The 26186-nt window shown below is 30.6% G+C and overlaps 1 protein-coding gene across 7 annotated transcripts in view; it reads right to left on the bottom strand.

Moving 5' to 3' along the window:
• LOC143069174 (uncharacterized) overlaps positions 1 to 26186 on the bottom strand; it is a 99288-nt gene that overhangs the window by 7496 nt on the left and 65606 nt on the right. For all 7 annotated transcript variants that reach the window (XM_076243670.1, XM_076243671.1, XM_076243673.1 and 4 more), the window contains 7 exons: positions 25613 to 25778; positions 19228 to 19425; positions 18587 to 18680; positions 12849 to 13046; positions 10989 to 11144; positions 9721 to 9810; positions 4394 to 4538 (listed from right to left, as the gene is read on the bottom strand). In XM_076243670.1, the coding sequence (XP_076099785.1) occupies positions 4394 to 4538; positions 9721 to 9810; positions 10989 to 11144; positions 12849 to 13046; positions 18587 to 18680; positions 19228 to 19425; positions 25613 to 25778 (1047 nt within the window). The remainder of the gene's footprint in view (positions 1 to 4393; positions 4539 to 9720; positions 9811 to 10988; positions 11145 to 12848; positions 13047 to 18586; positions 18681 to 19227; positions 19426 to 25612; positions 25779 to 26186) is intronic.

The following is a 26186-nucleotide window of genomic DNA, read 5'->3' as shown; positions in this document are numbered from 1 at the left end:
ACCATAAATATGTCTGGAACATAGTTGCTGTTTTTAGAATGTTGGCATGAATTGATCCAAAAACAAACACATTTCTCAAGAATACAAAAAACTTAACAAAAGATGAACAAAGAAACAAAACCACAAGCATAATGTTTACAAATAAAAAAATATGAATTATTACTTAAATTGAATTTATGATGCCTTAAAAATTACTTACTAGTTATATTTTCATGAATTTTAATATTCCTACATGGTATTTGTAAACATTTTTCCCAAGTCACATGTTAACCCTAATCTCCCCAGCAATTCAATGTTTCTCACCTAATGTGTAATATAACTGGTCATGAGAGTCAACACTTTACAATATTACATAACTTGTAGCATGTGTTATTTTCTTTGAAACCAAACAATATTACACAAATGTGGGTAGGCCTGCAGCTGCTACTGCATATTATTAAATTACTAAAATAACATGGAAAATTCACTAAAATACCTAATTATGTTCAAATACTTTTAGGTTTTATCCTTGGAATGAAGAACCTCTTATTAAAACTTGGATGAAATTTCAAAAGCATAACCAACTTGAAAGACTTTTCTTTTTCAAAACATAGTGATGTTTAAATTACTTTGAAATCAATTCTAGCATTAAATTGTATGCTAACACATATATCAAAAGATCAAATCTTTCCATGAGAGGTTTGTCTTCAAAGTAAACATTCTTTTAATTGGTATCAAGTATTGTTTCTCGCAGTGAGATGATTACAAAATGTACTGTTTTCAAGTTCACATAGGAAATTAATTGCATTTAACATGAAATTACTTGAAATAAGCTTATTGAACACTGAAGCCATAAAAAAATAAAACATGTGTTTCTGCTAACAAAACTGGCCTTTATTCTCCATGCCTCTTTTGAAAATTTTTTGGCTGTTTTTGTACTATAAAGCACTAGTAAAACATTCTTTTTGCGGAAACTTGATAAAAATTTGGCACCAATTCTTTTTCAAATGTATTTTCGCATAAACACATGTTTTATTTTTTATCTGGCCGAATAAAATCTAACTGACCAGGTCAACAGTGTGTCTTATTATTTCCACAGAGTTGAATATCTCCATGTTCACATATGATGACAGAGTCACCTATAAAATGTTACTTGGACCTTCTTCAAATAAACACTTTACGGTAGATTTGACCAAATCTCAACAAATGTGACTTGGATCTACCCCAAATGAACACTTCCCATCTGAATGTTTGTAACGATCATCAATATAATAACAAAATAATGAAGAGATATATATTTTCTAGACGGACATCTGGTAAATATTACATACATCCCAGAGAACCTCTGATCACAAACTTTTCTTCATTAAGAGTTTTTATATCCACAAAAAATAAGCCATTACCATTATTAATCGAGTTTTTTTCTCTGCCATATTAATTAAGCGATTTATCTGTAGCTTCTATCTCGTCTTAAGTATAAAAAACGTTAAAAAAATACCAGATTTTATTAAGTTTTGGGTTGCGTTCAAAGACCTCACGAATACCTGAAACACCCAATTTGATTTTTCATAACCAAAGTTTATTTTAAAAAAATTACAAAAAAGTGTGTAATGAATTAATTCTCTGTTTATACAGTAGGATTAGAACCAGACAAGATAAATTAATTTAATAATGATATCACTACTTAGCTAAAAGTATTCATCGGTATGTATAATCATAAAACTTTCAACATGTTTTAGATATATTTAATAAACACATGCCATAGTGCTATAAATCTTTCCACTCTTTGAAGCAACATATGCTGTTTGATATATAACAAACAAATGGGAATTAAAAGGGTGGGAAGTGCTGGCATTCCCCAGTCAGGGCCTGTCCCCTAAAGGCTTTTTGTAAACTATAAAAAAGTAGAGTTTTGGTTCAAATTTTTTGAATGGTGTTTTCGCTTACATCACCTTTTCTTAATCCTGACAAGTAAAATCGCATAAATGCCCCCTTGAATTTGAGAAATTTATTTAGATTAATATATTTACACCAATGATGTCCTGTTTTACCTAATACAAATATAGAGAGTTTGATTTTTTGGCTTACTTCAGCATTTATTTAATCCAGGACAAGCAAAGTCACTTAATACCCTCTTAAATATGATTAAGTTATTTAGAAGTATCACTAATTATTTTTTTACACCACCTATGATAAAGATCACTTGGAAATAATCACTTCAAAATAAAGAAACAACAAGAAGCTGTTGATTCAAATTATAACAGTTGAATAAAGGCACTGAATCATATTGACTCAAATAGTTATAGTCGCTGACACTAATTGTGTTTATGTTCTAAAATATAATTAATATCATTTGTTCCAGATATTTTTCCATAATCTTTGCTTATATCATAATTAGGATAGAAGGTAATGAAATGCAAACTAAGATAAGAAACCTATTGTTACAAGATGTAGGTTAGATAACTCTTCATCTTGATTAACTTGTAGAATGACTTTCGTTTAAAACTGACATATAATAACACAAAATATTATCATTATGCTTTTTTTCCTAAGAAAATATTATAATATTTCAAAAACATACTATCAAATTTCTCAACATTTTTTTTTAAACAATTTTCTTAATTTTTCACAGTCGTTATGAAGTCATGGATCCCATCTAAACGAGCATGTAAGCGTAATTTATAACTTTCTGCTGTTTCAACTAATGGATACAGGATCAATTTTAAGAATTATCAAATAACGGTATCTATAAAAATTCCACATTTGTCAGGGAAAGGATCAGAATGTACGAATAATAACAGTTGAGGACGTGGAGATCAATACGAAGTCCATTCTTCATCCCTCAATCACTTTCTCTAATCATTGCACAATCATATTTTATACCATCTCCCAAGATGATTCATAAAAATCTATGCCATATAAATCATATAAAAGGTTATCCTCCATAACACTTTTGGATTCCAACGGAATTTACAATTTCATGTATAACAATTTGTGAAATTAGAAACTGGGACTTTATTACTTTTAATGGCCGTGTCAAAAACATTTATTACTTCTGTTGAGCAGACCTACTCTGATTAGGAGGGAAAAAAAAGTCATATAACAAAAGAAATTGACAGTTACGGATATTGTGACTGTGTAACTTAATGCATAAAAAGAAACATTTCCAATATTTTCTAAATGAGAAAAAAATGTTCAAAAGTTCAAGTATTTGTATTTTCCCATAAATGAATTGCGAAATTATTGAAAGACTTTATTCAGAGAAAATGGCTCACACAGAAAACTTTTAGTGTGAAATATAATATGAAACAAGAATGTGTCCAAAGTACACGGATGCCCCACTCACACTATCATTTTCCATGTTCAATGGAGCATGAAATTGGATAAAAAATATAATTAGGCATTAAAATTAGAAAGATAATATCATAGGGAACATGTGTACTAAGTTTCAAGTTGATTGGACTTCAACTTCATCAAAAACTACCTTGACCAAAAACTTTAACCTGAAACATGCACTTTCATTTTCTATGTTCAGTGGACCGTGAAATTGGGGTCAAAAGTTTAATTTGGCTTTAAAATTAGAAAGATCATATCATAAGGAACATGTGTACTAAGTTTCAAGTTGATTGGACTTCAACTTCATCAAAAACTACCTTGACCAAAAACTTTAACCTGAAAAACTTTAACCTGAAACATGCACTTTCATTTTCTATGTTCAGTGGACCGTGAAATTGGGGTCAAAAGTTTAATTTGGCTTTAAAATTAGAAAGATCATATCATAGGGAACATGTGTACCAAGTTTGAAGTCGATTGGACTTCAACTTCATCAAAAACTACCTCGACCAAAAACTTTAACCTGAAGCGGGACAGACGGACGAACGGACGAACGAACGGACGAACGGACGCACAGACCAGAAAACATAATGCCCCTATGTGGGGCATAAAAATACCTGACGAGGATTGTAAACAATAATTTTAATAGAACTATTATGTGACTGAAAGGTGTTTTCATTAGGCAGAGATCGTCCTGAATATGCATGAAATATTTGCCACTGGACATTAAGCAACCAACAATTAATCAATCATTAAGCAAAGCAAAAGTCTTATATGACATGTTCCAGATCCCAAATGTTGCTATAAAAAAGTTACAGCAAAGATCCCCATTCTATTAATCTTATTTTGCAAGCGGTCAACTGGTAGAATTTGAAACTGAAATTTTCAGGATATTAAACTCTGATAGTCCTCATCTACATAAATCACCTGAAAATGCCTAATCAAATAGCTTTTAATCACTTGTAAGATAAAAATTGGGTAACAGAGCAATGTCTTCTGCTGTAAAAAAAAAACATAAAGCCTTAGGATTTTTTTTTCTCTCCTTTTAATACGCATTCAATTTTCAATTTACAATTGTTACCTGTTAGGAACATGTCTTTGCCCGTTCAGTAAAGCCATGATGACATTTCCAAGGGCAGGTAAATTTAGGCACGTGTCATTGGGGTCTTTGCCCCTCGAAGGACTTCCAAGGTCAATCAAATGTAATCGACTCCTGCCACCAGCAACTGAAAAAAAACCATAAAGCATTGTGTTAAAACAACTTTTGTTTCCATTGACAATGAAAACTTCCATCATAAATTTAATATTGTTTAGCAGACGGCGAAATTGTGACAATAATAATATGTCTTAATCATGACAGATCTAGTTAAAGACCTGACAAAATCCACGGATCTACATTTCATCTGAGACATTGTTTCAATTAGAAAACTAAAAACATGACTTAATTCTGTTATTACTCAATTCTTAAAGTTCCTGGAACATTCTCAGAAACAGAAAGTGTAATCAAGACTGCCAAATGAAGAGGATTTCGTCAATTATCAACAATACGTGCCTGAAATTTTGATTCTGCTTTTATGTTTGCATAGAAGTACTTCGTTCTGATTACATCGTGTAAAATTACAACGAGGGAATAAGTTATTTTTATAAAAAAATATCAGTCTGACATTAGACTTATTAAAGACAAACATCACTGACATTCAACAATATTTTTAATCATATTTCCCAGGGTTTTGTATCTTTAAAGAGTATTCACACGACAATACCACGTTCTTTATGGTTCGTAAATTTTTAATGAACAATCAAATATAACGCAACCGGCTAGATCTTATGATCAAAACATGAAGCAACAGGTCAATTTACCCACAATTCAACATTTCAAAATTCAATTTGTTTCTAGATGAGAGGATTTCGTGATTGGCATTGCTAGTATTATATTTGATTTGGAAACACTCACATAGGAATAATAGGTATAGAATTTTAACGTCAGTCGAAGGCTTTTGGTATTCCGATGACAAACATAATTTGTTATGAGAATGAACGATTCTTGCAGCCTTCATTTTCTACGATTACTACACAAGTAAACTGTAAATTTGATTGTATATATCTAAAGCAATTATTCGCAAGTTCATCAAGAATGTCAGTAACATTTGGACAAAAAAATAGGTTTTATCAGCGGGAGAATTCTGATAGAGTTTGTCAATAGCAAGCAACAGGATAAATTGTGTGACACCCAGAAATACTGTTATAAATGAATTCTTGATTGACCGGAATATTGATTTATGCAAATGATACCGTACATCAATCATACAAGCATTAAATAAGCATCAAGTCATATGACAATTGTTGACAATGTGAAGCTTTTTACTTTACAAGTATCGTAATCTCTTATTACATAACCAACCTACCATTTGTCAAAGTTATCTAAAGAAATGACTCTGTGTGAAAACTATATCTATAATATAAATCGTAAAAAGTCTACCGGTATTTTACTGTGTATAAAGAGAAAAAACTGTAGGAGTTATTCTCACAAGTAAATAGACCTTTCTAATTAGTTCTCTTATCTGCTTACGCCAAAGTTGACAACTTTGTATTTGTAACACCATGGAAGTATTATATTGACAATGTAATAGTTCCATGGTAACACCAATATACAGTCCTTTTACCATGTATATAAAAATGTTGTTCTCATTCCAACAAGGATTGCCAACAGTCCAAGGACAACTAGTGCTTCACATACGAGCTTACTTTCAAGAGTTGAAGGGATTTTTTGTTTTTGATTTCTTTTTGTTTTTAGAGGGTTATTTAATAGGCAATTTTTTGGTTAATTTTGAAGCATACTCTATAACTACATATCCAAGGAAATAGTATATTTAACCCTGAAATAATGAATGATCATAATTGTAACTTTATTCAGATAATCTTCATGTTATATTAAATGCATGCTATCAAGAGAGAATTATATGATCAACTACTGCTTTATCAGAACCACAAATTAATATATTTTAGGTAATTTATACCTATTTGTGGAGTAAAAATTTGGGGTCTTTTGCCATTTGTGGAAACATTTGTGATTAAAGTCATTGCTACATAATTTTTGTGCAAATTTTTATCATATTCATAGCAAGACTTTAACAGTAAAAGTGTTGGTAGGTCAACAAAATTTTATTAAATTGGATAATTATTTGTGGTAGATCTGTAGCTTAATCAATTGAAGTTTACATATTATTAATTTACAATAGAATTATTGTTACAATAAGCCATTTATCTGGTAATTAAGTCATAATAATGCCCCGTTAAACCATTATGTCAGCTGATCAGCTGACTTGAACCGCAAAATTATGCAATAGAAGTATTTGTTTTGTCACTTAAGTAAAACGTTTAAGGGATAATCTTATTTATAGTATTCAGTTATACAATGGAAAGGAAGGACAATGTGTACAAAATTAATGATATTTTACTGTGGATTTATGAATATTCATAAGGTACCAGTTTTCATTGATTTTATGGACAGAGAGACACAAGAAATGTTAAATACCAGTACACGCACGACAAACACAAAGGTTTAGTTCTATTGCCAGAAGCAAACGATGACACCTCAAAATTGGGTACTTTAATTTTAACCAATGAAGAATTAAAAGAGTTGACTTATTTTAAGCATTTTTCTCTGTAATCACTATAAATTTTAAAAACATTCAGGACCCTGTAATTCAGTGGTTGTCGTTTGTTTATGTGTTACATATTTGTTTTTCGTTCATTTTTTTACATAGATAAGGCCGTTAGTTTTCTCGTTTGAATTGTTTTACATTGTCTTATTGGGGCCTATTATAGCTGACTATGCGGTATGGGCTTTGCTCACTGTTGAAGGCTGTACGGTGACCTATGGTTGTTAATGTCTGTGTTATTTTGGTCTTTTGTGGATAGTTGTCTCATTGGCAATCATACTACATCTTCTTTTTTATATCTCGTAGTAAACATTTCTAAAGTTTTATAAACTTAAATGCTGCATCTTGAGCTTTGTAAAACATCTTGTTTAGTTTCTTATAAGTATCTATGTATATGACAATGATACTATTTTAATGTTAACTTGTGACGAAGTGGATTCATTGATTGATAGAAGTATAATATGTCTCACAATGACAAACTGTTGCAACATTTTTCAATTTGATCCTTCATATATGTATATAATCTATGAATCATAAAATTTGAAATTTGAAATCTTGTACCGGATTTTATAGCTTTCATGCTCAATTTTTTCTTTTATGATGTAAAATGCATTAAATGTGTTTGATTTGCATTTTTATTTTTACACATGATTTGTTCCTTTGAATCAATTCATGTTTTAATATTTATTCAATCCTTTTTAAGGTGTTCAATTTGGCAAAATTTTTAACATGTAATAAAGTAAAATAAAATTCAACTACTGTAAAAAGGGAGTTCCAAATATTTGTTTTATCGCTCTAATTTCATAACGTCAAATCAAGCGTTAAAACAAATATCACGTAATCAAACGCATTTTAAACATCTTGCATCATAAATTTGAAAATGAAAAACAAGAATGTGTCCCAAGTACATGTATGCCCCATCCGCACTATCATTTTCTATATTCAGTGGACCGTGAAAATGGGGTAAAAACTAGTTTGGCATTAAAATTAGAAAGATAATATTATAGGGAACATGTGCACTAAGTTTCAAGTTGATTGGACTTCAACTTCTTCAAAAACTACCTTGACCAAAAACTTTAACCTGAAACGGGACAGACAGACAGACAACTAACAAACGGACGGACGCACAGATCAGAAAACATATATAATGCTCATAAATGGGGCATAAAAAGCACAAATGATCTCTCCACGAAACTGCAAAAATTAAAAACACCAAAAGTCCTTTAACTCAATATTTGCCGGGATACAGTTTAAAACTTAGTTACTATTTAACATCCAATCAAGGAGAGATAACTCATATCAAAGGATTAACACATAATCACTTCCTTATAATATTTGATCGCATATTATTAGTCTGGTAAGTTCAGTGATCTGAAAACTCTGCTGATAATACAATATAAAGCTGGTAAGAATTCTCAAATTGCCTACAACATTGGTCTGGTTAGTTCTGTGATCTGAAAACTATGTTGATAATACAATATAAAGCTGGGAAGAATTCTCAACAGATATCTACTATAAACCCTTAAGATGAACCATGATTTCATAACACTTGAATTAGTACGCAAATAACTGCAATTTCAAAGTTATGTAATACAAAATAGACATAACAAGTGAAACTGCGAGCTACTGCTCACTGATGATACCCCCGCCGCAAGTGGATAATATTAATAGTGTAAAAATATGCAAGTGTTCGGTAAACAGGAAGTTGTCGAGTGATGAATCTGAAAACGCATGACTTATAAAAATCCTGAAACCAAATTTCAGAAATCCTTGTATTGTAGTTCCTGAGAAAAATGTGACGAAAATTTTCAACTTGACTATCATGTGTAAAATCAGACAAGTGTTCGGTAAACAGGAAGTTGTCGAGTGATGAATCTGATAACGTATCACACGGTATGGCTGACATATATAAATGTTGATACCAAATTACAGAAAGGGTGGATGTGTAGTTCCTGAGAAAAATGTGACGAAAGTTTCATGGGACGGACTGACTGACGGACGGACGGACTGATGGACGGACGGACGGACGGACTGACAGACAGAGGTAAAACAGTATACCCCCCCTTTTTTAAAGCGGGGGTATAATGATTACTGCAGTGTAGTTCATATATAGTAGCTATAAAGTAATGTAAGGACAACTCGAGGGAATGCTTAAAGGAATGCACAATCTTCTTTTATGATTGATAAGGTTGAAATTTTCATTAAAGATCATTAAAGCTGTAAAATCACTTATGAATAATTTCACGCTTGATTAGTTTTTATTTAAAAACTTCAATGTTAAGACATTTACTACTGTCAATAGTAAGCAAGGCAGAGAAATCAGACATTAAAATGTAAAAGGATTCCTTCACTCAACTTAGGCAAAAATATTTTATATAATCTGTCACGAATTCCAACAAGAGGCTCTATGCAGCCATGTAAAATTACAAGCAGCAGATACATTTTCATGAGTAACCAATACCATAAACAAGAAATTCCAACTGGTCAATCAGACTCAGAATTAAAGATAAAATGGCAAACTTGACAAATTTCCAGGCCTTTAATATGCTAAAGATTTTGCTCATTGTTGCAAGGGGTACAATGGCCTATTGTTCGCTAACTTTTACATCAATTGGTCTCTGGTGGAGAGTGATCTCATTGGCAATCTTACCATTTCATTTTTTATAAAAGACAGTTAATTACAAATATTCAGATAAACCCTCTGCTCCAGGTGAGCACAAAATGACACAAAAGCCCTAAACCTTACCTCCAGGTAATCCAGCTTGGTTAGCTTTCTCTATTCTGTATTGATATACATGTATGGTGAATAGCATATGTGATGACTGGCCATCATCATCTGTAAATAAAAGAAGGGGAAATTTTCTAATTCTGTTGTTATGGTTTAATGAATTCCTCTCTTAACTCAATTCCTAAAAAGGATAATATTTCCTCCCTCTTCAACTGTTTTGGTTCTTACACATCAACGGCTTTCAAATATTTGGCTTTGAGCTTCCCTAATGAAATTATATTCAGAAAAGTGCTTTGCATGCTTCAAATTTATAAAGTGTTGTATTCATTTTTCCTTTCTCCCTGATCCCATTTTTTATACTTTTAGATCTTAAAATATACCTACTAATTTCATATTTTCTAGCCCTGCTTAAAGTTAAAGTGTAAATAATTATATCCTTCTAAAGAGACATTAATCTTAAGTTAGTGGATACAGTGTGTTGTAATTATATCCTACTAAAGAGACATTAATCTAGTGGATACAGTGTGTTGTATATATTTTTTTTTTTTTTTTTTTTTTTCTTTTATTGGTGGAGGACTTTAGAACAGATACATATTATTTAATTTTTTTTTTATATAAATTAGATATCCGTGTATATATATTCTTGGTGGAGGATAACCATATTATTACTCCCAATAAGTGGAGGTGTGCCTTTATTGGCAGAAGTTAGACAGATACAGATACAGATAAGCAAAGATTGTCATATCCATCGTACAGTTAAATGCTGATCAGATAATCCAAGAGATCCGACACAATTCTGAATGTCTAACCTAATGGGATTATGCAATATATCATTTTCTATAATATTTTTTCTTTGATATCAGCAGATAATTGTTTGATTTTATATTTCTAAAGAGGCACGATTTTAATATAATCAGTAGTTGTCGTTTGTTGCTGTGTTACATATTTGTTTTTAGTTCATTTTTTTGTACATAAATTAGGCTGTTAGTTTTTATTGTTTTGAATTGTTTTACATTTTTCACCTCAGTTCCTATTATAGCTGACTATATGCGGTATGGGCTTTGCTCATTGTTGAAGGCAATATGGTGACATATAGTTGTTATTTCTGTGTCATATGGTCTCTTGTGAAGAATTAACTCATTGGCTATTATGCCACATCTTCTTATTTTTATATTGACAAGATAAAGTGCTCCTTTTCTCTTACCATGCAAAAAATAGAAATAAAATAGAGATTTATTTCAAATCCAAATCTCTTATATTTGTAATTATTCTGTAAATATACGTACCAAGGGCAGTTCTTGAGGCCAGGGCAGCATCAAGATAGTAGCATGCTCTCTCAGCAGTTGGAGCACGTAATTCACTTTGGTTTTCTAGCTGTGTACCACAGATAGGGTCCTCTCTTAGGTATACTCCTGGTGAGGTTCCCTGGCCAGATTCAGTACCTGTCAAAAGAAAAACTGAACAATCAAAACTTGAAAGTTAAACAAGAAGATATGGTTTATACACCAATGATGCAGTAACCAACATAAAAAAATACATGATGCAAGGACAATCTTTTGAAGAACATCCTCAGGGTAAACTGAGGTGCTCCTAAAGAGTAAGGAGTTATGCTCACTAGTGAAGAGGAGGGAAATAAAGGATGAGTTTTAAAACTGTATTTATCAAATTCTAATTCTATTCTAAAAAAAAAATCAGATTCTTTAATAAAACAATGTTATATTTGTATGTGCTTTTAAAATTAATTGTGAAACATGACTAATAGCCATGTTCAAATAAAAAAAAATCCATAAACTAAAAGAACATTTTTCCAAAGATAGATATTTGTGAAACATTCAGAACAAATTTGCTTAATTAAACTATAAATCATGAGTGATTTGTTCATCCGTTTGATCCTGATGCACCAGCTTGAAACTGGAGAGATTATTTGAAAAGATTTCAATAAATTTGAAAACCTTTATACAAATCCAAATCATATTTTTATTAAAATTTCATATCTATTTCAAATAATTACTATTCAAAAGTAACAATTAGATGAGTATTTTTAAATTAAATCAATGGCCTCTTTTCATCATGAGCAAACAGCATATTTTTATCATCTGACATCAGCAAATACTGCTTTAAACATTGACACTAAACACTGTCTATTTTTTACAAAGATAAAAGTATTTGTTACTAAACGGTAATTTCTAATTCCATATTATATAACATTAATAATCAATGCTTTCAATTCAGTGTTTAAAAGCATTAATTAAATATGTCAATTTTAATTTACAACATGGTACTAATATAACCAATACTACTTTACGATGGATTTATTAAAGGGCTCAACATGCAATTTTAGTATTCACATTCATCAACAAAATCAATACAAACTTACTATACCAACAAAATTACTATCTATGTTTATGACAAAATTGACTTTTTCAATTAGGTGTTGAGAAATCTATAAAATTTAAAAAGCTTCTTTCATCTAAGTTTTAAAGCTTTTAATTTTGACTTTTACTCTGTAATTTTTTCCTGAAAGAGTTTTTTAAGAAAGATAATTTTCAAATTTCTAATTTCAAGATTAGGCATGCATTGGATTTTGAATGCCTCAATTAAGATAAGATTTCAATCAGCCTTATTATCAGGTGATGACAAAAATTTAATGCTTTGAACTAACAAGCGATTTTATAAACTTTGATGAAACCTAGAAAGTTGGTACATTGATGTATTCCTTGCCACACTATTTCTCAGGTCAATAGAAATGCATTTTTTGCCAGTATACTTTTTGCCAAAATATGGAACTTTAAATTAGATAAGTTGGAAAAACTACTACTTTTAACAATCGTTGAAAGACCATATTCATAATACTAATGTATTCCTTGCCACACAATTTCTCAGGTCAATAGAAATGCATTTTTTGCCAGTATACTTACCAAAATCTGGAACTTTAAATTTGATAAATTGGAAAAACTTTACTACTTTTAACAATCGTTGAAAGACCATATTCATAATACTAATGTTTTGTTACATTGTAAAAGCTCTTGCTATTAAAAGATTTTGGTGTTTGCTCATATAGGACAGGTAAATTTTTTTTTAGAACAAAATAATATAAGTATTTTATTTTTTCAACTGAATTTACTAATTTATTCAAAAATCCTTACCCTGAGCAACTTCACTCAATAAATCTCTCAGCAATTCTTGTTTTCCAGTTACTTCTACTGCTGATACCCTCACTGAGAACCGGGCACCAGTTTTATCCTTTTGTTCATTGATCAAACGAAAAAGCCAGGTAATGGCACTTGGTATTATTCCTAAAGTCTGGGCTGATTTGTCACTTCCTACAATGGTGTATGATTTTCCTGAAATGAGAAATTACAAAATGAATTTTCAAAAACTAAAAAAAAAAATTTGAAGCTAAACATGCATACAAAGTTTTGATTTTATTCCAAGAATTGCACAAACAATTTTAATATTCATAACTCACATGTACAGAAAACAATGAAGCCAATTCAGATTGCATTGAAATTGCATGTTTTATCAAAGCAAACTTTTCAACTTCCACATCTCTGGGATGGATATAAATTGGCATCTTACCACATCTCTCAATTTTTATATTTCAAGACTGACCCTTGAAAGTTTTGTTCTTAAATACAATGGCAATAGCTCTAGAAATTTAAGGTTTTTCCAACAGTGTCAGAAATTAATGATGAAAAAACTCAAGTATTTTTTTTTATAACTGAACACTTAGAAATATCATTATAAAAATCTGATCTAAGAAATATTGAAACAAGCTCTGAAAATATATGTTTGATTTTTTACAGTTGAACTCTGTATAACTCAGAAGTCAAAGCAATTGATAAATGCAGGCAAAAAAACAAAACAATCAAAAAATTTAACTTTAACGACACGAATACACTTGAAGATATTACCATAAAATCTAAACAAATAAATGTGCAACCTTTTTCAAATAATACTTGATTATATGTACCACAAGGAGTCTATTAAATTGAGGAGTTACTAATGATTTGTCAAATACAACTACAAATGACAGAGAAAAAGTACTTTTGTAAATTGATTATCAATCCATTACAAATCTAATGCATTATACCTATTGACTTTAGGAATATTTAATTTCTTAAAATGTATGACTTCTATAATTTAAAACCATTCATCTTGCTACGAGATAGCGCTGTACTAATTTGTACACGACATGTGCGAAAAAAAGTTTGAGCATACTTTACAAATTATTTCAATGCAATGTGAAATTGCACCTTGCATGTTGATTACTGTTTTATTACTTGATTAAAGTGCAGATTCAAGAAACAATTACGTTAAATGAACTTTGAAAGAAATGTATGAAATAAGCTTTTTTTTCACTTGCTTTTTTTTTTTTTAACCTTTTTGAATCATAACAACAATTCTCTAGGTCAGAGATTTCTCTGCAATCTGAACAACTTCTTTTATGACTTTTTTGGGGATGAAGTTTACAACAAAGAGCCAGTTCATATAGAATACAGGGTAATTTTCAACCCAATTTGGAGACCTGAATTTCTGCCTTGAAATCATAATAGAACCATTTTTATGTAGATAGATCATTCATCATTCAATTTCTTAATCCTTTTACTCCACTTAAATGCAACTTTTATACGCATACTGTTTAAGCTAATAAAATCTGCCCTTCAGAAAAAAGACAAAAATTTCATATTCTATGAAGTTTCATTGCACTTTCCAGTACAGAGTGTACAAGACAATCCTTTTTCTCCTCAACCATTTTACTTTGAATTACTCAGATGCTCCTTACAAGCCTACACATATCTGAAGTTTATACAAGCATAACAAACTTAAAAAGATTAAACAAAGTAAAATGGATATCTTATCCCTAATTATCACTACTTATTTGATTATAGAAGTGTACTTGTGCAATAAAACAAACATATATGATAGGGATAAGTCTAATCTGCCTGTCACTAAATTGATATAGGTACATACTTGTCTATACTTCAGTAGTTTAATATACAAATATGGTTATATGATCTTTTACACTTAGTTTATACGGTGGAAAATTGAAAAATTCCCCTTTTGGTAGAAAAAAATATCAAATTTACTTAATAAAATGGTCATAAATGTTGTTTGGAAAATTGAGAAATTCCCCTTTTTGTGGAAAATATCAAATTTACTAAATAAAATGGTCATGATGTCAATTGAAGTTTAAGGCTTTTTATTCATTGGTGCTGCAATACTGTCTCATAACTGTAACCCCAAAGTTTTTTTTTTAAATAATAAAATAATTAATAAGAATTTGAGGCTTTATCTATCTAGCCTTTTTTTCTGTGTTGATATTTTACGACTACATGTATACAGAAGGTTTGTTATGACAACAATATCTTGTCCATTTCATCAATTTGAACAATACAACTTATTTGAGAAAAAATGTTAGATGTTATGATGAATCTTTATGCAGATTTTTACAGGATATCATTTTCTAAACAATTTGTTTTGAAAATCTATATGCTGATAATATATGCCAAAATGTTTGACCCAAAACATAGCACATAATTCAAGATTGACCAATTACCATATTAAGAGAAGTGGAGAGAACTAAACAATCTGAAAAGTCATAAAAAGTTTATTAAGGTCTGGTCCTCTGATCATAAAACAACACCACCATAAAAAACTTAGATATAGACTAGAATTGCCAGCCTAAGTACCTCATTTCAAAACTCTTTATATTTATAGAATTCTATCATGTTAGCAACATTATATGAAATTTATGGAAATTATATTCTATATGCGATTGTTTTTTACTCTAGACACGATATTAGCAAGTCTATAAGGCCTAGTTACATATGTTTTACAAATGATGTGAAGGCGGCATCTCTCTACCAATTTACGAAAAGTCAATATGGGCTAGAGATCAGTATTTTGAACACTGTTTCGGTTGTTTTCAAGATTGTCTTCTGAGTAAAGTTCTGACACTCGATAAAATCTACAAGGACTGAATACAGTGTAAGAACGAACTTAATGAATTGTTTAAACAAGACGAGTGAAAATGAATTTAATGTGTATTATGGAATATTAACAAATCTACGGGGACTTGTTGGATGTTTGTAGCAATTAGAACAAATCGATGGACTCGAGTGACCTGTCCCTGTACTTAACTAATGCTTCACTTAAATGCAATAGATTAATTTTATTGCAGAACAACTATTGTGGTATAAATTAATTATTCCCGTCAGGAACAACTCAATGAAGAGAGTAATTCAATCATTTTCTCCTTTTGATGACAAAAACCATTTTAAAACCGCCATATTCTCCAACAAAAAATCCAATGCTCTTAACTATGTTCGATTTGATTTAAAAACAATGGAAGACTGTTGCATCAATATGCATCGTTTGTACATGGTATTTATCCAATCAAATCTAATTGTTGTAACCATATTTCATTTATTAAATACAAGGGCCTAGTGCTAGGTTAGCTGATAATCAAATTTTGACACATCGCAATGAGATTGGGAAACGTGACTCATCCTAATGTCTATAACCATACAGGGATGTCCGTCAGAAATGTAAGTTTCATGTCCAGATTAAATCATGTATTCATCTGTTGATCTCTAGCGTCCAGAACAATACCGCCAATTTACGCCAATCATCAAATTATAATGAAAACTGTGTTTAATCAGAACCGTTACCATCAAGTGCTTTACAGTTTCTTAACCATAAAGTACATTACGACAATACAATTACGGTGATCCTGTTTCATTTGAATCCAAATTTCATAAGCTTAAGAACAAGCCAGACGGTTATTTCCTTTCTATTGATTGCTGTTGTTTCATGACCAGCGGCTATTTCCTTAGACATGACATTTCAAATGCCAAAGAAAATATATTGTCAGGCCGTTTTTAATTATAATTAAATTTTATCAGACCAAAAGACAATGAACTGGAGTAAAAAAATCTTTGCAAGGCCATTGGTATTCTATTTTTTCTACGTTTTTGGTTAAGAAATTATTGTTACCAAACAGTATTTTATATTTATTCTATATACTGTAAATTCAGAAATTATTGCGTTTTTTTATTTTTTGCGATATTGAAAAAAATCCAGTTTCATTCTGCTAGTTTAAATTATTGCGATTATAACTCTATCAAATTTTTCGCAATAATAAAATCATCACAATAATAAAATCATCACAATAATTTCTGAATTTACAGTAAACATTATTTTTTTTTAGTAACAAAAAATACTTTAAAAATTTTTGAATTCTTGGTTGTTGTTTTTTTATTTTAACACACCAGATTCAATTTAATCTAGGATTTTTTAACCAGAGTTAAATTGATAAAATAAAATCACCAAGAGCAGACAGAAGTCCAAGAACTAGAAATCAGACTGGGGGTGACCTCAATACCAAAATATACAAAATCTTGAAATTTTTACTTAACATTGTTTTTCTCCTTAAAATAAAACAAAGTTGGTTTCCTAAACCACATAGATTTGCTGGTATTAGAAAGTTATTACCGAACACTCCGGGATAAGTCAGAGAAATAATTTTTATTTCTTTCTCTCTCCACGGAATCGTGCCTGGATCTGACCTAAACAGTAGGAGCCAAACAATGGTACCACATTTAATTACTTTTCCTAATCAGTACCAGTAACTCTCCATAGATAAATACCATATCTATTGTGAAATGGATAATATGTAACATACTTTACACTGTAACCCTGGGACTGGACTTTGCTAAATATAAAAGCGCAATACTTAGAATCTGGGGGTCTTATTCAAAACCAACTCAATACTTTTAGCAAAATATTTAAATTATATAATCATGATTATATGTTACCCTTTTTTTATAATTCCAAGTTCATTGGTTATTTCCCTTTTGCAATTTGGGCAATAAGAGTCATTACCCTTCTGGACATGTGTTATTTAAATGATTTTATGTAGCTTTTGTAGAAAATTTTGACGTATCTTTGTTATTATAAATCTATTTCCTATTTCTTGATGAAAATATACCAATCTCCCAAAATATATTAACCAACTTCCAATGACGCAAGCAAACAAATTCCAAGAAGATTCTGTTTATAAATTTTAAGGTAGAAATATATGTAAAATTAATGTTAAGTGAATTCAAATGTTTTAACACTGTTCTTTTTTTCCAAGCAATTCACCAAAGTACCAGTACAAAAAATCTTACAAGTTTTGTCTGAAAGTGTACATAATTAAAATACTCACCCTTCCTCAAAGAAAATCCTTCACAGAATAAATTTATGGTAAAATCATTAAGAATATTTCACAGCCATTAAAACATGTTCTTTTAGCTAGTTTAGTAAATGGTACATTAAGAAATTCTTGGAGTTCAAGTTGCTGTGAAGTCTGGAAAAAACCCAAAGTTTGAAAAAAAAAACTTCAAGTAGTCAAACAGACAACAGTCATTTTGTTGTTAATCAAATTACACCACCTGTCAATAACAACTTTTATAAGAAGAAAGGTCAGTCAAGACCATAGTTCTTGAAATAGTGATGGTCTGAAGGTTTTGGTTACCAAAAGTTGCAAATTTTCTTCCAAGGACCACAAGGGTAAAAAGATTTTGTGAACTCTGTGGAAGACCATATTTTACTGAGCAATACCTGCAGTGTGGGTCTTGGCTCTTACACACAGGGTTGTAGATGTGTAAACCCTTGTGTGAAGTACAAAAAAATGTAGATAAATCTCTTTTAAACTTAATTTTTATATTGACACTTTAAAGACCTATACTTTGGGAATCCACCAGATTATGGAAACAACTACCAAAGCTGGCAATTTTTTAAGGAAATGCAGTGTGATGTTACAGAGAACAGAAAGACAGAACCATTGGTTCTTTAATTTGCAGATTACTTCATTAATTGAGATCAGGTGGATACCTACCAATTTTTGAATGACCGTATGTAAACACACATCCATCAGCACCACTAACCACGCCTTGTATGATTTCTGTCAAACTACTGGAACATAATTCACTCTACAAAACAAGGAATTACTTATAAATATACCAGTAATCAGAAACATCTTCAAAAGTTGAAAACACCATGCCATAACTTGATAGAAATTAAACTTATGATGAATTTTAGCAAAGTGGTTATCTTGTGCTTTATATAAGAGGCCCCTCATGGGAGGGTCCTAGTAATCACATAATCACCATTTTTTTGCCAATATAATCACATAATCATTAAATATTTGCTTATCTTTAGTAATCAAATAATCATAAACTAAAAATACAGTCCTAGGTAATCAAATAATCATGAAATATTTGGCTTAATAATCAAATAATCATTAAAAAAACGTCCAAGTAATCACATAATCAAAAACCCCATGAGGGCCCTCATATAAGGTCCTTTAATATAATCTGTAGATTCGCATCCCCCTTCCTCCCTCTTATCTCGTATTTAAATTATTTTTTTTTTCATTTCTTTTTTATTTTTTTAATTTCTTTAAAATTTCAGACTTATTTTGTAAAAATTTAGAGTGGTACAAGGGGGCTAAAATGTTACAGTAAAGATAATTTTTACCTGTGAATCATCAGGAGAAAAGACAGCATCAAAAGCAAACATTTTTGGAGCTGATGTTTTTCTGTGTGCAGATGTTGGGATACCACTGGCTGTAGGATCAAATACTGTGATCTGTTTTCTGCGAGGATCTATAGATAGGAAGGAAGTTCCCTGGTCACTGTGATGGGTTGATGGACATATCTTTAACATGACCTTCACCTGAAAATAATAAAATATACAATGTAACTATGGTATCAAATTATTTCAACTTATGAATAAAAAACATTGATGCAGAAACCTATGATGTATTTCTTAAAAAAATGTTAACAGAATTAAAGAAATATATTTCATTGTGGTTTATTGCATTTCTTGGATGTTCTGTGAATAGGTCAAGACACAAATTGATAGCTCCATCTAGATGGAAGCAGGATTTTTCAAATAGAAAAAAGAATGTACAAACAACATGGAGTCTCCAAATTTCTTTATGCCCTGCCCTGTTTTACTATGCCAGGTGCAAATCAATCAAGTAAAAAAATCAATTTCTAAAACATGTGATGAAAAGAAATGTTTCTTAGGTTTTCAGCAGAAAAAAAGATAATTGGTACATCATTCAAAAAAAAAAATACATATTTATTGGCCTACTGTTCTCAATTCTTCTAAAAATAACAAATAACCTAAAATACTATTCATTTTCAACTTCATTAGTGTAAAAGTGCTTATCAACTTATTCATAAAACATGTTGCATGTGCAAGAATCCAGCAACTCCATTAAATGAGCAGTTATTCTCTCCTATCACAAGATGATTATTACAGTTGGTAAAATAGATAAAATATTGATAGATTAAATGTTCAACAGCAATACACATCTGTATTGTATGTAATTATAGAACAATTATATTTAGCGCCCTCTAGGGACTAATTGTTTTAATGACCAAATATGCCGTCTAGCAATACACATACAGGGCTAAAGACATTCAGTTCCGATATTCCCCGGAGTCTACTAAAATGGCTCCATCTTCGGTTTGGTTTTTATGATATTTGACTTATCAACTTTATTTTTCCATTCCTATCTGATTTTTATTACCGTTTCGGGAATTTTATGCATATGGATATTGCAAATTAATAAAGAAAAATGAATTAGGGAATAAGTTTTTTGTTTTAAAGACCAAGATAACATAAAAAGATGTACAATAAATGAACCTGATGCTTCGAGTCAGGGAATTCCGAAGGAAAAAGTGCAATCCAACTGAGTGCTTTGTTTATGTTATTGTTTACACGTAGTTGATGTGTTTTACGGCAATGCACGGCACCAATTTTTACATGAGATATTTATTGCAGTTTAACATTTTACAGTGAACATTCATCTAAAATTTAATATTAAAAGGAGAAAAGATTTTGCTGAATACTATGAAAACAGTGAAACTGAGAAAAAACACACCAGGATCATAAAAGAAAATCATAAAAAGTGTATCAAATAAATTTTTCTGACGTATAATTGTAGGAACCAAATAATTGTAGTTGTAGAAACTGGTCGAAACTTCCAATTTCTTCTTTAACTAAAGAGAAATGACCATGAGCTAAATTTCTTTACAAAGGAAGATGAGATAGTATTTGATAAATTGCTAATATTATTTGAATTGATTTGTGATAAATTGTCATATCTCAATTTCTTTTATTACAGGCAAGTAAGTTGGACATTATAACAAAGATATCCTGAGAATAAAGGAAAGATTTTATGAGAGTTAAAGAAAGATGTCATGAGAAGAAAGGATCTTTGTTAAATGTAAAAATAATATTGATGATGATGATGAATGTCATTTCTTTCTTTCTTGTCAAATACAAAAGCAAAGATAACTAAACTTATAATAAGCTTTGAAATTTTAACATCAAAGCTTATGCAGATGTGGTTAAGGTTTCTTTGTTAGCATCATCTGATATCAAAACAGTCACATATGTAAGAACTGAGAAAAAGGAAACAGTTGCAAAATTGAACTGTTACCCTGAGGTGAGCTCATCTGACTCAAAGTGTGGTAGTTTAGTATACAGTCAAGTATAATCATAAGACATTTACATGTTATATCCTCCTGTTGCTCTTTCCATATAAAACTCTTCAGGGAAAGAAACTAGTCCCGAATCTTTCAGTATAATTAATAAGATCATTTTTATCATAATTTTTTGTGTGAAAGGTCACAGTAATGCAATGATTGCAATAATAATTTTAAAATCAGTCAAATCATTAGTTACATCAATGATTTAAACCTCTGTCCTATCAGGAACCAATGTATTCATAGGTCAGTATTGCATAAAGGTAACATGTACTACAAATTTTGAGTGTACTAAGACCAAATGTACTACAAATTTTGATAGATTTTATAGGACCAATTTACTACACATTTTAGTAGACTTTAAAGCAGTTACAAGATTCTTTGGAGATCTTTTATTGTTCCTTATTTTCAAGACCTTCTAAATAAGCAAGCGCTACTAACATTTAGTAAGTTCAAGAATGGCCCCTTGGGAGCAAATTTAGTAAGCCTGTTTTGCTTTTTGATATCTTTATTGTGACATCTATAGCGCTTTATGATTGATTGATCTAGGAAGCTTAAAACAAACAAACCATAAAAAAACCACTTATAATCTCTTTTTGCACAATTTTATCTAACAAATATAGCTGCAATTAGAGGCAACAAGAGGAACTAACAAATTTATGTATAAAACCATTGTATTTGATGCAATGAGTAAGTGCTTTTTTTTTCTAATTCAATCTATTTGATGCTAAAACAATATTAAAATTGATTTTTATGTCTTAATTAACACTATTTGTTCAATATAATTGTTTTGTATCATATAGCATAAATGCACATAAAAACGATACAATCAACATTATGCAATAGATGGTTTATAGGACAGAAAAACAAAAAATCTGTGAAAACAAATAAAATTTAATATGCTATGTCACCTATCAGATGTATTGAATGTGTACCGAAAAAATAATTTTGGAGAAACCCAAATTTCTCTGTATTTTTCAAAGCTGAATCAACTTTGATCTGTGAAAAAACATAGAGCTTCAAACAGACAGACAGAGACAAATGTCCAAAGCATAAAACAGATTAGTTTACCGACAGAAACAACTTAAATTCAATTAATGGAAAAACTTTTGAAATCTCTCAATTAAGAGTCTATACCAAGATGCTTTAAGATTCAATCAAATCAGATACACTTTAAAACCCTATAAAGTGTCTATACTAAAATAATCTTAGTATGTCTTAAGTAGATCTAAGATCAAATCGACAGATTGAATTTTTTTCAAATGAACATTCGCCAGACACCCATGGTTCTTCTATTAGATCTATTTACTGGTCCTAATAATAACACTGCGATCATTTCTTTACAGATAACAACTACGGAAAATGTTAAATCCATAAATATAAAAATATTTCTGCATGCGTAAGTACATATAAAGCCGACTTAATCCCGCTAGAAATATTAATCATAGATATCTTTATTACACCAGACTCCAAAGATCTGGCATAAAAACCATGCTATCATACAGAGCTAGCTGCTAAATTAATTCCTCTTCAATATCACCCATTTGGCCAGATTTATGACAATTAAAGCTAACATCTTCCTGATCAAGTTATAAGATAGATGTTTTGGTTTATTACCTCAATTTAATGAAAGGTTGAGTGTAATGTTTGGTTTATTTCTGGAAATATTGATGAAATATAAGTACAGAGTAAAGTGGAACGAAAATTAATTTTTATGACACGATCCTCTGATTGGTTCATATTATGACTATTTCGGACAAAAGAGGAGATAATTTACCAGTTCTACAAGACATATGATATTGTTGTTTCTCTTTAAAGTTTGGTCTTTAATTGCTGACACTGAGGAAACTCATTGAAAGCTTTGATATTGGGGACATAACCAGAATGATTCCCAACAACTTGGTATGATTACAAGTACTGTTTTTATTGGCTTTTTATTTGGGGCGCTACTGTGAAATAAAATCTGGATCTATTTTGTGCTTATTCCCAACATAAATTAACTGAAAGGCTCAATCACACCATAAACTAAGCATGTGTTAACCCTTTTCTTACAACTGGCCAATTAAATTTAATCATCAGAGGTATTTAGAATTAAATTTTACATGTTTTAACCAATTTTCTTCCAACTGGTCATTTCAATGAACTTTTAATATGCTGCTATTAAAAGAACTGTTATAAAGTGAAATCAGTTAGTACTTTCGAATGAAACAGCTTGACTTAGGTGATTCTAATTTTAATTACCATTTTGATTTCAACACCTGACAAATTTTAACACCATATTTCAACATATGCTCTTACAAACTGACCCTTTCAATTCAAAAGTGCTATCTTATTTTATTGTTTTATTGTTTTTTAAATGCAATTCTGAATGCACCCTTGCAGTATAAAAATTTCAAAATGTTTTCTACCTTTTGCAAGAAAATATGCATAAAAACAAGTGATTCCGTTGTATAAAATTGACAAAACATTTGCCTTTTTTGCATTATACGGTATTTACTTTTTACATACAAATTGAAAGACAAATAACCTTTTAATATTCCATTTTTACACTAAAAACAACTTTTCTTTTCATAAATGAACAATTATTTACTATGCATATGCCATTAACGACAGACAGTTGGCCATATTTCAATACCTTGGCATCTAGTATCATACATGTTCAAAGAGAGGTCTGTATCTACTAGCCCATTACAAAAATGTAAATATTTATATGTGCATGTCTGACACAATGAAAATTCCCTTAAGGGGTCATAAAATAATAATGTTACCATTTAGTATTATTGAACTGAAAAATATATCTACGTAGCTATTGCTTTTGGCTATTTAACAAGTTTTCATGGTAATTGATCTAGTTTGAAGAGCAGCTAGCCAGAGTGGTTGGACTCCAACAAACCTACCGTCAGAGAAGATAAAGAGTTTGTTATCTGGTCTATCTTATCTACCAACATAATTATATTAGCATCAAGAATAAAAATGTAATAAATATAGGAAATCTTCACCATCTTTTTTAAAAGGGTGGTCATTAAAGACCAACAAATTGATTTATCAATCAGAATGGAGTCTGATGGCCGTTAAATCAGTGTAACTTTACATCTATAGTATAAGTTTATATTTTTCTGTCCAAGAAAATAAATCCTTGTAAATTTGGATGATTGTTTTAATTTTGGCACCAGACTTGTGTCTGATGGCCTTTAGATGAGTTTAACTTTACATCTATAGTATAAAATATATATTTTTCTGTCCCATGAAAATAAATACTTGTAAATTTGAAAAATTGCTTGAATTCTGGCACCAGAATTGTGTCTGCTAGCCTTTAGATCAGTGTAACTTGTTTGAATTCTGGCACCAGACTTGCGTCTGCTGGCCTTTAGACCAGTGTATGAATTTTACATCTATAGTATAAGTTTATATTTTTCTGTCCAGGAAAATAAATACCTGTGAACTTGGATGACTGTTTTTGTATTCTGGCACCGACTTTTGCCTGATCGCCTATAGTATAAGTTTATAATTTTCTGTCCAGGAAAATAAATACTTGTAAATTTGGATGATTGTTTTGAATTCTGGCACCAGACTTACGTCTGATAAGTAAATAGATACTTATATCATTCCCTTCAGTGACAAGATCATAATTGAGAAGACTGTATGTAATATAGCACATTAAATTGTACAAAAATCAGTATACCTGACCTGGTCTTAACACTGTATTAGTGCTGTCTCAGGAGAAACAGGAACCAGTATTTTGAATTGTAATATTTCCCCAGACAAGTTAACTTATTTCATTTCAGATTTGAAATCATTGTACGCCATAATTCAATATGTCTGCATGTATAAAATATCACGAGTTTCCAGGGTCAACAGCTAGTCTCTTCACATTTATTCCAACAATATATCAAGATATTTTTGAAAGGGGAAGAAGTTAGTCTCAGCTTTGATTTTCTATTAACTTTCATAAAATAAGTAAATTTACTGCAACACAACTTCTTACTTAGACTTCTGCAATCTAGATCTTTTATATTCACTTTAATGCATTTTTATCGTCTGCAGTTCAATCTGATCCCATTTGTGGAATATACTGTTACCTTATCATCCTTAGTTATGTTATAGAGAAGTTTGCAATTTTTTTTTTACTAATGTGTGCATATGATTTGCTAAAGACATTAAAGACAGGAACCATGTTATCTGTATACTATTGACTTTTAACCAGGGTTGAGCAATTGATAGATTTTTTGTTACTTAACATCCAGTGGCAGATATTTCATGGATGCTGTACATGACAAACAAAAAGGGTTGAAGGATTTTACTGGAGATGGGACTGCCTGAAGCTGGTAATAAAAATAAGACAAACTATCTCGGTATCTCACCTTGCCAACACCAGGATTTTGTACCCTGCCAACAGTTCGTAACAAACATGGCGGAATAGGAGGCGGGTTCGTTCTCACGACCTCGTAAAACTTTGTCGGAAATGAAGGTGTGTCTGGTTGTGTTGCTTGGTGACGCCGTTTCTTCTTTCCCAGCTTCTGTGCAGCTCTGTAATGAGTAAAGAATGAAAGCCATTAAGTGGAATAAAGTTAATGCCAGAGATTTGGTTCCTGTGTAATTCGAAAACTTCATTTAAATCATTACCGCACATCAAACTATAGCAGAAATTAATCACCAAAACAGTAGAATATGATGTAATTATTATACACTTAACAATTTGTTAATATGCACCATATGGCTGCCAAATATTTACGCGGAACCATTAAAACACAGTACAAACTTACTATAAGTTAATATCGACAATAAAAATTACAAATTTCATTCCGTGAAGTCTTGGCAAATGTACCTCAAACTGTGTGTTTAATATGGAATTATGGGTTCTCAGGAAAAGTAGGAAACCAAGATCTATAGGCATTTTAATGAGACATCAGAATTTAGTTCCACCAGCTCAAAATA

This window comes from Mytilus galloprovincialis, chromosome 3 (genome assembly GCF_965363235.1).
Source record: "Mytilus galloprovincialis chromosome 3, xbMytGall1.hap1.1, whole genome shotgun sequence".
NCBI classification, from domain to species: Eukaryota; Metazoa; Mollusca; class Bivalvia; order Mytilida; family Mytilidae; genus Mytilus; species Mytilus galloprovincialis.
This window is presented reverse-complemented; position numbering and strand designations above follow the sequence as displayed.